The 13524-nt window shown below is 38.5% G+C and overlaps 1 protein-coding gene across 1 annotated transcript; it reads left to right on the top strand.

Moving 5' to 3' along the window:
- The first annotated feature begins 7960 nt into the window (after nucleotides 1–7960).
- Nucleotides 7961–12910, top strand: fzd10 (frizzled class receptor 10). Its single transcript, XM_073819410.1, has one exon. The coding sequence runs from the start codon at nucleotides 8862–8864 to the stop codon at nucleotides 10602–10604; it is 1743 nt and encodes a 580-aa protein (XP_073675511.1). The 5' UTR covers nucleotides 7961–8861; the 3' UTR covers nucleotides 10605–12910.
- Nucleotides 12911–13524: the final 614 nt, after the last annotated feature.

Below are 13524 nucleotides of genomic sequence, written 5' to 3'. Positions count from 1 at the left end.
TTTAGAGCCATTTGAAGCTGCATTTTGGAAGTTCAAACTCGGGGGCACCATAGAAGTCCATTATATGGAGAGAAATCCTGAAATGTTTTCCTCAAAAAACATAATTTCCTTTCGACTGAAGAAAGAAAGGCATTAACATCTTGGATGACAAGGGGGTGAGTACTTTATCTGTAAATGTTTGTTCTGAAAGTGAACTACTCCTTTAAAATATTTATCCCAAAATGAGAAACAATCACCATTATTCAATTGCACTTGATAGCACAACGATGCAGCCTGATTCAAAGTACAATATAATTTGACAGGAGAACAGAGAGTTGGTAAGCAGATTAAGACTGTGGTCCTCGTGTATCTGTAACCAACATGGCCTTCAGGGCCTAAATCCACCAGCAGCTCCCACTCTTCAAACCACACACATACTGCAATATAAAAATAAGCTGTACGAATTCATGCTGATACTTGCTTTTTTCCCCCCAATGCACGGTTTGAAGTGTGTAAAGATTCACTTTGACTTTTGCAGCTGACAACTGTAGGAGGATCAGTGAGGAAAAAATGTGTTTTGTTGAGGAAGGACGAGGTGGTTGAGGACGACCTCCATGTCCACCTCGTCTCAGATGTAGGCCTTTACTGTTGTACCACATTCTCGGCATGTAAAACGTCACCAAAAACATAAGCTTTGACTCTTAGAAGAAAAGAACCTAATAAGATTTCCATTCATTTAAACTTATCAAAATTCCCACTAGAGCCCGGGGAGCTTTCTTTCTCGCAACTCTCTTTTCTTTCATCCATGGTTAAATATGTAAATAAAATGTCTAAAGTCATTCTTCAAAGGGGAACAAAAGAAAAAAGGGGGGCTGAGAGAGGGGGGAGGCAGCCCTAAAATGCCTTCCTTTCTCCATAACATTAGCCAGAGGGGGGCCAGCTTCTAGGCAGAGAGGAACAGCAGGGGAGCGCACAGGCTCCATAGAATCACACATCTCCCCAATCCCTCACACACAAAAAACATGAAATATCTTTTCAGTCTGAGCCATCAAAGGGCCTCCCTTCTCTTTATTAGTTACAGAATTATCTCACACTTTCTGATTTCCACCAAGATGGAACCCAGCGAGCTGCTGCTGCTGCTGTGCTTTGGAAGAGATAAAGTTCATGCATATGTGTGTGTGTGTGTGTGTGTGTGTGTGTGTGTGTGTGTGAGAGAGTGAGTGGGTGGGTGTGTGGGTATAAAGGATAACTGTAGAACGGACCGAGTATGAAATGGTAAGGGTGGTGGATGCTAGACGCAGAAATAAACAAACACAAAACATGAAAGGGAAAGCAGGAGCTGCCAAGGCTACTGATGATAAAGATTGAATGGTCATGATTCTCTGCTCTGTTCTTCTGCCATTCTTCAAAGCGATATCCTCACGGACTGCAAAACAATCACAGAACAGAAACGCGTAAAATAAAGCAAGAACAAATCAACTGAGACTGAATGCGCAACGGCACGGGTATCCCATTTAAATGCTGTCTCGGTATTATATGTATGTTTTAGAAGCGTCAATCAGTGAGCTAATGAGGCCGTCTGTGTGCTTCATACGGCGCTCTGATATGTTACACATCCTGAAAGGCTTCATTATTAGCAAAAGCGATCAAATGGTGTTTACATATCAAAGCAATGGAAAATGATGATATGTAGGTACATGCGATCATCATTATTAACAACACAGAGGTTAAACGACATGTCAAACAGGCGTTTATGAATGAAAAATCTTTTTATTAAACTGGCCTAACCTGATTTACTGGTGGTAATTAGTCTTTCAGTATTGTCACACTGGTCTGGCTGGTTTTAAGGAGGATTTGGAAGAGACCAGCTTACTGGAAAACTTACTCAGGCTAATTTTGTATGAGTTGGACTATAATAATTGAGGTCAAACTGTAAGGTAAGAATAAAGTGTGTAAGGTCATGTAAACAACTCAAACTGACAACATTTTATTGCAAAGCAACTTATTTTGCAGTTTGTGGTGTACATATTATCCATTGGAATCAAACCCTAGTGAAAAAAAAACATATATATACTAAAATGTATTTAAAATACATTTATTTCATGCTAAGAATACTACAAATACATTTACATATTATGTACTTAAAATAAAAGTTCACTTCCAGAACAAAAATGTACAGATATTGTACTCGCCCCCTTGTCGTTCAAGATGTTCATGTCTTTCTTTCTTCAGTCGTAAAGAAATTATGTTTTTTAAGAAAAAAAAAAACATTTCAGGATTTTTCTCCATATAGTGGACTTCTATGGTGCCCCTGTGTTTGAACTTCCAAAATACAGTTTAAATTCAGCTTCCAAAGTTGATCCCAGACGAGGAAGAAGGGTCTTTTCTAGTGAAACGATCAATTTTTTGTTATTTACAATTTATATACTTTTTAACCTCAAACACTCGTCTTGTCTTGCTCTGCCTGAACTCTGTTTTTTCAAGTTCAAAACAGTTAGGGTATGTTGAAAAATTCCCATCTCATTTTCTCCCTCAACTTCAAAATCTTCCTACATCGCTGTTTTACCTTTTTTATTAAGGGTGTTTGGTCTTCTTTGCATGTTCGCTTTGCAAACACTGGGTCAGAACTTCTGCAGCGATGTACAGTCGTGGCCAAAAGTTTTGAGAATGACACAAGTATTAGTTTTCACAAAGTTTGCTGCTCAACTGCTTTTAGATCTTTGTTTCAGTTGTTTCTGTGATGTACTGAAATATAATTAGCACTTCATACGTTTCAAAGGCTTTTATCGACAATTACATGACATTTATGCAAAGAGTCAGTATTTGCAATGTTGGCCCTTCTTTTTCAGGACCTCTGCAATTGGACTGGGCATGCTCTCAATCAACTTCTGGGCCAAATCCTGACTGATAGCAACCCATTCTTTCATAATCACTTCTTGGAGTTTGTCAGAATTAGTGGGTTTTTGTTTGTCCACCCGCCTCTTGAGGATTGACCACAAGTTCTCAATGGGATTAAGATCTGAGGAGTTTCCAGGCCATGGACCCAAATTTCAACGTTTTGGTCCCCGAGCCACTTAGTTATCACTTTTGCCTTATGGCACGGTGCTCCATCGTGCTGGAAAATGCATAGTTCTTCACCAAACTGTTGTTGGAAGAAGTTGCTGTTGGAGGGTGTTTAGGTACCATTCTTTATTCATGGCTGTGTTTTTGGGAAAAATTGTGAGTGAGCCCACTCCCTTGGATGAGAAGCAACCCCACACATGAATGGTCTCAGGATGCTTTACTGTTGGCATGACACAGGACTGATGGTAGCGCTCACCTTTTCTTCTCCGGACAAGCCTTTTTCCAGATGCCCCAAACAATCGGAAAGAGGCTTCATCGGAGAATATGGCTTTGCCCCAGTCCTCAGCAGTCCATTCGCCATACTTTTTGCAGAAGATCAATCTGTCCCTGATGTTTTTTTGGAGAGAAGTGGCTTCTTTGCTGCCCTTCTTGACACCAGGCCATCTTCCAAAAGTCTTGTCCTCACTGTGTGTGCAGATGCGCTCACACCTGCCTGCTGCCATTCCTGAGCAAGCTCTGCACTGGTGGCACTCCGATCCTGCTGCTGAATCCTCTTTAGGAGACGATCCTGGCGTTTGCTGGACTTTTTTGGACGCCCTGAAGCCTTCTTAACAATGCAGTGGAAAGTTTTTTTTCGGGATTAAGTTAATTTTCATGGCAAAGAAGGACTGTGCAATTCATCTGATCACTCTTCATAACATTCTGGAGTATATGCAAATTGCTATTATAAAAACTTAAGCAGTAACTTTTCCAATTTCCAATATTTATGTAATTCTCAAAAGTTTTGGCCACGACTGTAGGATGATTTTGAAATGATTTTTGAAGTTGAGGGAGAAAATAAGATGGGAGTTTTTCGACACACCCTAACTGTTTTGAACCAGAGATGGATAGACTACTCATGCACATCACAGAGAGAGACAAGACGAGCATTTGAGGTTAAAAGGTATATAAATTGTAATTTAAAAAAAATAAATAAATAACCGATAGATAGATAGATAGATTCGATAGATAAGACTCTTTTTCCTCGGCTGGGATTGTTTACAGCTGCTTTTGGGATCGTTTGAAGCTGCATTTAAACTGCATTTTGGAAGTTCAAACTTGGGGGCACCATAGAAGTCCAGTAGAAAAATCCTGTAATGTTTTCCTCAAAAAATATAATTTTTTTTATGACTGAAGAAAGAAAACATAAACATCTTGGATGACAAGGAGGTGACATTATCTGTAAATTTTAAATCTGTAAACTTCTTTAATAAAAATATATAGCATATTTGATTGTGCTAAAGTGGAACTATTGCAAGGATACTTTAGTTGAACTTTAAATATTTTGCATTTGAAGACAGATATTATTTAAAGATTATACAATCCTCATCAATAGTGACATTAAAACATATTTTAGGCTTAATATTAAGAAATGTGCATTGTGCACAAGTAGTACTCCAAATAAAGTTTATTTACAATTTTTATATTAGTAAGTCTCAAGCGATATTTTGGTAAACAGACTTGAACTATACTTAGTATAAAATAAATGCATTTTAAATCTAATACTTTCTTACTAGGGAAGCCATGACATTAGTTATGATATGTCATGGCAACATGTTTTTCCATAACTTGATTTCATCAAAATAATTTACCAGATGTAAAAATTTGAGGCAGCAACTTAAATAAAACTTAAATTGAATTAGGTGAATTAGAATTTTTTACAGTGTAGTGTAATGCTCTGCTGTTTAAGCTGAAGAAGGTGAATGTCATAAACTTTTTAAACAAAACCTGTTTGACAGACTGTCTTCTATATGAAACAAAAACTATTGCGAAATCATATGTAAATGTGTTTTCTTGAGTTATCAGGTTGTATAATATGCTGATTTAACCAAAACAACTTGCAAATGAGGAAAAAGATGAGTAATTTTGAATACAGTACTGCAATACCAAATTTTGAGAATCGTTTGAACCAATTTAATTTAAATAACTGAACAAGATGACAAATTTGGAGAAAAAAGCAGTGCTCAGTATCGCTTCAAGTATATTATATTGAGTTTGTTAACATCGCAGAGGGGTTTCGGTAGTGTTTAAAGTCAAGTGCCTGAGACCATCTCAGTCTTGTAAACTGTCTCTCACAACTTTAGACTGGCTTAGTTTCAATTCTCAAATACGTTGAAAAGCACTTTACAAGCTGTCATAAAAAAGCTCTTAGAGTGGTCTGACAAAGATCTCCAGAAAACCACGGTCGTCAGGTGTTGCACAGATAAATCATGGTTTTACTAGGTAACATGAGAGAGCACTAAGCTATCTGGTGTCTTTTGCTCCATGAGGCCCTCTGTGCCTTCTTCATAGCTGCCACATGAGACTTACAGCTAGCTCATGTAAAGACACTTTCACCATGTGATGTAGCTGTAACATGAAGTACACATCTTTTTTATTAACACTCTTGAGTGTTTTTCTGAAAACAGGTAGCAGAGCATTAACCCTCATCCCTGCTTACAGTTGAACTCTGACATCACCTCCACAATACCAGTACTTTAATGCAGTGTGCTGTGAAAGTTGGCATGCATAGATGCCCTTAAGGAGTGTGCCATAGATACAGCCCTGAGAGATAGGCTAAGACAAGGCCCTGGCTTGCCAGCCCTTAGGACCAGCATGAGTCGAAGATGAATCCACTAAAACAAGACTGAAAAGCTCTTTGTCTCAGAATTCATCCTTAAGGCATTTTTATCCTGTACTCATGCAAGTATTTACGATTGAGAGCAGAGGGTGAAGAATGGAAACTGCAATAGCACATGTTAAGAATGTCTTTTATGTCATTGAACACCCACATCTGCTTACAAGGCCACTTGTTCTGCACATGCATGTTGAGAATAGAATTTTACATGTTCATTTAAAGCATTGAAATGGCAGCGGATTTATAAAAGCACTCAGTGTTGTGTACCAAACGTATGAATTAATGTGATTTCTGGCACAAGGCAGTCTTTGTTATTTGAGCACTGGAGCGATTGTTCATTTGTGACCAGAAAAATGACACTTTGGAACTTACATAATACATTTTTTTTTAAATGTTCTTTTTATGTTTGAAGAAAGAGGCAGTCCACTGTCCAGGAAGAGCAAACATGTCTTTTGATTTATGAGTAAAATGAGGTCTGTGGTTAACATTCCTGTAAGAGACTTTCATTTTGTTCTAACACACAGTTGAAGTCAAAAGTTTATGTGCACCTTGCAGAATCTGCAAAATGTTAATTATTTTACAAAATAAGAGATGTCATACAAAATGCATGTTATTTTTTATTTAGTACTGACCTGAATGAGATTTTTTTTACATAAAATACATTTACATATAGCCTACAAGAGAAAATAATAGTTAATAGTTAAATAGTTTTATAAAAAAAAATGACCCTGTTCAAGAGTTTACAAATGCTTGATTCTTAATACTGTGTTGTTACCTGAATGATCCACGGATGTTTTTTTTTTTAGTGATAGTTGTTCCTGAGTCCCTTGTTTTTCCTGGAGTTAAACTGCCCTCTGTTCTTCAGAAAAATCCTTGAGCTCCAACAAATTCTTTGGTTTTTCATTTTTGTGTATTTGAACCCTTTCCAACAATGACTGTATGATTTTGAGATCCATCTTTTCACACTGAGGACAACTGAGGGACTCATCTGCAACTATTACAACAGGCTCAGACATTCACTGATGCTTCAGAAGGAAACACTTTGCATTAAGAGCCAGGTGTGTACTTTTTAACAGAATGAAGATGGGTAAATTTTTCTTATTTTGCCTAAATATGTTTTTGTTCTTTATTTAGTACTGCCCTTCAGAAGCTACAAAAGGTACATACATGTTTCCCAAACGACAAAATAAGTGAAATATACCCTAATCTTCAAATTCAAAAGGTTTTCACCCCCTATGAGTCCCTCAGTTGTCCTCAGTGTGAAAAGATGGATCTCTAAATCATACAGACATTGTTGGAAAGGGTTAAAATACACAAAAACATCAAAGAATTTGTGGGACCTGAAGAATTTTTCTTAAGAACAGCAGGCGGTTTAACTGTTCAGGACAAACAAGGGACTCATAAACAACTACCACTAAATAAAAAAGCAGGTAACAACACAGTATTTAGAATCAAGCGTATGTAAACTTTTGAACAGGGTGATTTTTTTCAATTAAACTATTATTTTCTTTCGTGGACTATATGTAAACGTCTTTTATGTGAAATATCTTATTCAGATCTGTACTAAAATAAAAAAGCATGCATTTTGTATGATCCCTCTCATTTTGGTAAAATGAATGAACATTTTGAATATTCTGCAAGGCGTATGTAAACTTTTGACTTCAACTGTAAATTGCATAGTCATAACTAAAATGTGAATTTTAAAAATTGTGTTTTTAAAAGCACTTAATTTGCCAGCAAGGATGTGAAATTTGTGCTTGTCTTTGTTGTCTTTGAAAAGCAAATCTACATAGTTAATGTTAAAAAGTAACAGTGTTTAAAGATTTACATACATGTTTATGTGGTGTTTAGGTGTCTGATATTTACCATAGACCTCATTTTACTCATAAATTAAACACTACCATTCTAAAATTAACTCCGTAGAAAGTTCCGTCATAAATGAACATGTCTATGTATGTAAATAAATGTCAACAATCACTTTAATGAAAGTGAAAGTGTCAAATATGTTTGATCATAAACTATGACATTTCGCTTTATTAATTAATAACATATCTCAAAAGCCACATGGTTTCACTTTTTGTCATTCAGATGCGTGGGGTGAGAGTAAAGATCACATATACTTCAGCCATCAGTTCTAGTTCAGTCAACAATAAAAAGAGAGGGGAATTTCAAGGAATAAAAACTCTCCTTTCTCTACACTCTCTATTCCCACAATGGTCGGAGCGTGAAAATCGTCAGTTGTAGAGAGAAAGGGACACATCTCGACTGGAAAGCCACTGAATCCTTTTGGTCGTCCGCGGCGAGAGATTTCTCGCTGACTTGCGTCGAAAAGTGTATCGTAAATCATCAGAGAGGGATTTCGTCAGGGGGGAACAAAACAACAACAACAACAACAAATGGCCAGTGAGTAATTTACTGTGATCTTGTGGTAAAATGGTGACGAGGATTTGAGGTCTACACCGCCAGTTCCGCACGGTTTAAGGATAATCAGTGTGTCAGTTTGGGCTTTCTTATGTAAAGCAGCTGTCTTTGAAGGCGGATCTTTTGGCAGGTTAGTTCAGGACGGTGGCGGAGGAGCTCAGACACAGACAGCCCGCGACGCAGCGAACAACTCTTGACGGAGAAGCGGAGTGTCTGGAAACCAGCTGAAGTGAATATCACACGTTTACCGAGCGGATTCATTCATTCATTTTCAGATGACTGCGATAAAACGACGCCGTGCCTTCAGATTGCTCAGTTTGGATACACTTTGCGGAGGATGAATGTGGAAAGTAACGCGAAAGCGACTTGAAAAGTAAGTGTACTTTCGTGAGGGAAACAGACCGTCAACATTATCTCACAGGAGAGGACCATTAGAGCTTGAGAAGAAGGAATTATCATCTGTGCACTGGAAAGTGAACACATCTGTATGGTTAAAGCTTTCTAAAACTTATCTGTTACAGACTTTTTATATCAAACTGAACAGATTGTTTGGAATCTGAGTTACTGACTCAACTTTTCATTTTGACTAATTCATCCTCACCTCTCTTATTTTTTGGGATACAATAACTTTTTTTAGTGAAGCAGCTACAATTATAAAGAGACAATGAAGCAACTTTACTAATAAATATACAAAGCTTTTCTGAAAGACAATCCCTGCTACATGAATAAGTATTAAAAGACAATGTTTGCTCACACTTTTGGACTCAGCCTTGTGCTGCTGTGCATGTCTGGGTTTTGTTCCGCTATCAGTTCGATAGACCCGGACCGGCCAGGGGAAGGAAGATGCCAGGAGATCGCCATTCCACTCTGTAAGGACATTGGCTACAACTTAACAGTTATGCCGAACTTAATGGGACACGAAGATCAAAGTGAAGCAGCCATAAAGCTGCACGAGTTTGCTCCGCTGATTGAATTCGGCTGCCACAGTCATTTGAAGTTTTTCTTGTGCTCGCTTTACGCTCCCATGTGCACGGAGCAGGTATCCACACCCATCCCAGCATGCCGAGTAATGTGTGAGCAGGCGAGGCAGAAGTGTTCTCCCATCATGGAGCAGTTTAACTTCCACTGGCCTGCATCGCTGGACTGTTCCAGACTGCCAAATAAGAACGATCCCAATTACCTCTGCATGGAGGCACCCAACAACGGCACAGACGAGCCTCCGAAAGGCTCCCACACTCAGCCGCCAGACTCCCGACCCCCTCGGCCAGGTAACAGCCAAGAACTGCCAATTAAGGAAAGGGTTGGTAAAACCACATGCAGCAACCCTGGAAAGTTTCATTACGTTCAGAAGAGCGAGTCCTGCGCTCCCAAGTGTTACTCAAGCGTCGACGTATACTGGAGCCAGGGCGACAAGCGCTTCTCCATGGTGTGGATTGCCATCTGGTCCATTCTGTGCTTCATCTCCAGTGCCTTTACCGTCCTCACCTTCCTCATCGATCCACAGCGTTTCAAGTACCCCGAGCGACCCATCATTTTCTTGTCTATGTCTTACTGTGTTTACTCCGTGGGTTTTCTTATAAGACTTTTCGTAGGAGTAGAAAACGTGGCCTGTGACCGTGACAGTGGCGTTCAGTACATCATCCAGGAAGGCTTGGAAAGCACCGGCTGCACTATAGTCTTCCTCATTCTGTACTACTTCGGAATGGCTAGTTCCCTCTGGTGGGTCATTCTTACTCTCACATGGTTCCTCGCAGCTGGGAAAAAGTGGGGCCATGAGGCCATCGAAGCCAACAGCAGCTACTTCCATTTAGCCGCATGGGCCATACCAGCTATTAAGACCATCATGATCCTGGTTATGAGGAAGGTAGCGGGAGACGAGCTCACGGGGGTCTGCTATGTGGGCAGCATGGATGTCAAAGCCTTAACAGGTTTTGTTCTCATTCCTCTCTCTTGCTACCTCATTATTGGCACTTCCTTTCTGCTCTCAGGGTTTGTGGCTCTCTTTCACATCCGTAAGGTCATGAAGACTGAAGGAGAGAATACGGATAAGCTGGAGAAGCTAATGGTTAGGATCGGCGTCTTCTCTGTGCTTTACACAGTCCCCGCCACTTGCGTCATCGCCTGCTATTTTTACGAGCGTCTCAACATGGATTATTGGAAGATTCTAGCAGGACAACAGAAGTGCACCGAGGACAGTAAGAGCGGTGAGGAGTGTGTGATGAAGAGCTCCATCCCGGCCGTGGAGATCTTCATGGTTAAGATTTTTATGTTGCTGGTGGTGGGCATCACCAGCGGCATGTGGATCTGGACTTCCAAAACGTTGCAGTCGTGGCAGAACGTTTTCAGCCGCAAACTTAAAAAGAAGACGAGGAGGAAGGCTGCATGTGTTTTCACAGGAAGCGGACCTTACCTCAAGCCTCATCCGGCACTGAAAGGACATAAAACCAAGTATGAACCGGCAGGTCCTCCTGCAACCTGTGTATGAGCTGGGCCTCTACACACACATATGGCCAAGAAATGCTGGACTTCAGACAAACTGCTTTCTAAAGAGACAAGCCAGCTAAGGACACAACAGTGCTTGTATTTATTTTATGCAAACTTCAGATGCAACATCCCCAACAGGTTTTTTTAGTTCTTAGTGCTTGTGCTACATCTGAAACTTTGCATACTTTGGGAACAGTTTTGTGAAACAAAGAAAAAGGGAGCTGTCATTGGGATGCCTGTATCATGTCATGTGCAATAGTTGTTTCCCTTAGTGACAGAGAGAAAGGGACTCTGATACTGTAGGGCTGTGATTAAAGACAATGAAAGGACTCGACAAACAATGGGTGTGAATGGCTCGGGGAAAAGCGGCTCCTCCGTGGCATAGTCGTGTGGCTTTTCTATGGAAATGAAGGCCGTGTCATACACAACTGCATTGACATTGGAGTGCAGCTGCTCAATAAGGCCTCGGCAGAGAATGAACCGCCTATTTTTAGGCCTTTTCATGGAACAAAGTAAATCTTTAAGCACTAAATATTGCCAACACAAAGAGAGAAACTTGTTATTTGACTTGTTTTGTACAGTCAGTTCATGCCCTCTGGTTTGTTTTGTTATACCAAGCTCTTTTTAATGCCCTACGTACATTTGTGTATATTTCTAAAGGTTCATATTTTATAAGAATAAATAAAACATTTTAGTTTTAAATGTTTGAAACGAAAAATCAAACGCTTTTATTATTTGTGTTGAGTTTGAAAAGTTTTCCTCTAATGAGGTAAGACAGTGTGTCACTTTTTGATTTAATTTTAGAGATGCGTCTGCTGGAATTCACTAGAGAGACTCCACTGATATTGCTTATCAGCCTTAACATCCCTAAGATAAAAAACTCAAAACCTGCCTTTCCAACCCTGTGCGACAATACTAAACCCAGACTTTCACTATATGAAAAAAACATACTAAGAAATGTTCAAAATATCTTTTTTTTGTGTCAGAATAAAGAAATGTTGTACAGGCTTGGAATAGACAAAATACATTTTTGGGTGAATTATTCCTTTAAAGTTGCAGAAATAGGAACCCGGATTAAAATTTTGAAGGATGAGCAGCGTGTATTCTTCAGTTGTGATAATCTTGCTATGTTCGTAATTCTTTTGCAAAAAATAATAAGGGCCTCAGCTTCGTGTTTGATGTACTTTGGGCCTTGGATTTTATGTTTGTGAGCATGGTTAGAACATTCAGACCTGTGATTCCCACAAGAGCTTGAGAAATAAGTAGATTACCAATATATATATATATACATATATATATACAGTTGAAGTCAAAAGTTTACATACACCTTGCAGAATCTGCAAAATGTTAATTATTTTACCAAAATAAGAGAGATCATACAAAATGTGTGTGATTTTTTTAATTAGTACTGACCTGAATAAGATATTTCACATAATTTAATTTATAAAAATGAACCTGTTCAAAAGTTTACAAACACTTGATTCTTAATACTGTGTTGTTACCTGAATGATCCACAGCTGTGTTTATTTTTTTGTGTTTAGTGATAATTGTTCATGAGTCCCTTGTTTGTCCTGAACATTTAAACTGCCTGCTGTTCTTCAGAAAAATTCTTTGGTTTTTCAGCATTTTTGTGTATTTGAACACTTTCCAACAATCGCTGTATGACTTTGAGATCCATCTTTTCACACTGAGGACAACTGAGGGACTCATATGCAACTATTACAGAAGGTTAAAACATTCACTGATGCTCCAGAAGAAAAAAATATGCATTAAGAGTGAAAAGATCAGAGTAAATGTAACTTATTTAACTTAAGTGTCATCTTCTGTAGGTCAGTACTAAATGAAAAAAAGATTTTTTAATAGGCAAAATAAGAAAAATGTACACATTCTAATTCTGTTTAAAAGTTTACACTCCTGACTCTTAATGCACCGTGTTTCCTTCTGAAGCAACAGTGTGCATTTGAATCTTCTGTAATAGTTGCATGTAAAGTAATGTAAAGTCTTTCACAGTATGTGGAATATCTTATTCAGGTCAGTGCTAATAAAAAAATAACATGCATTTTGTATGATCCCTCTTATTTTGCTAAAATAATTAACATTTTGCAGATTCTGTAAACTTTGACTTCAACCGTAAATATATATAAACTTTAATGACATCAAAGGTTTTGAAGAAAGGTGTAATTTAGGACCTTTTCTCTTTTTAAAACGCCCTGGCTTTCATATTCCTATCTTATTAAAATTAATCTATTCACTTCCATGTTTCATTGATAAACAATACTGAAGCAGAGGCTTTAAAGTTTGTTTTGTTTTGGTCTCCAGGTTTGGCTTTTTTCTCGGTTTTATTTGTAACATCAAATTGGGTCATTTTTGAAGTGGTGCCTTTGATTTAAAAGTGCCTTTTTCACCGTTGCAGAGTAGATCGCTAAAGAACTCTGTTATCGCATATGAATCTTCTCTGTGCTCAAATCTTTTTAAACTTAATGCTGATTTTTTGAAACTGCATCTATCTGTCATCTATCTATCTAAGGAGTTTGAATCTCTTTGTTGTGCCTCCTTAGCACATCAATACCAGTGTATTCGTAATTTTATGGTGTTAATACTTTAATACTGGATTGACCTGAGAAACTTGAGTTCAGAACACACGCAAAGCCTTAAGGTTGTCTGTCTAGAGAATACAGAAGTATATTTTAACATTACGCCCTTTGGTAATCTAATGACATCTGTCATTAGTTTGAATCCATAGAGCACATTTGTGTAGACAGGTGAGGCTGACCTTCAGGCGTTGCACGGCTAGATGAAAACTATAACATGCAACAAAAAAGGAAAGGAAATTTCTCTCTTTGCATGCCCTGTCATGTCCTATAAGCTTCTGTTTTTCCTGATGCATGTTTTTGATTTGGTTTGAAATTATTTGTGTTAGG

This window comes from Garra rufa, chromosome 15 (assembly GCF_049309525.1).
Source record: "Garra rufa chromosome 15, GarRuf1.0, whole genome shotgun sequence".
In the NCBI taxonomy this organism is placed as follows: domain Eukaryota; kingdom Metazoa; phylum Chordata; class Actinopteri; order Cypriniformes; family Cyprinidae; genus Garra; species Garra rufa.
This window is presented reverse-complemented; position numbering and strand designations above follow the sequence as displayed.

Coding starts and splice junctions, on each gene's coding strand:
- fzd10 (XM_073819410.1), top strand. CDS start 8,862: ATGTTTGCTCACACTTTTGGACTCAGCCTTGTGCTGCTGTGCATGTCT.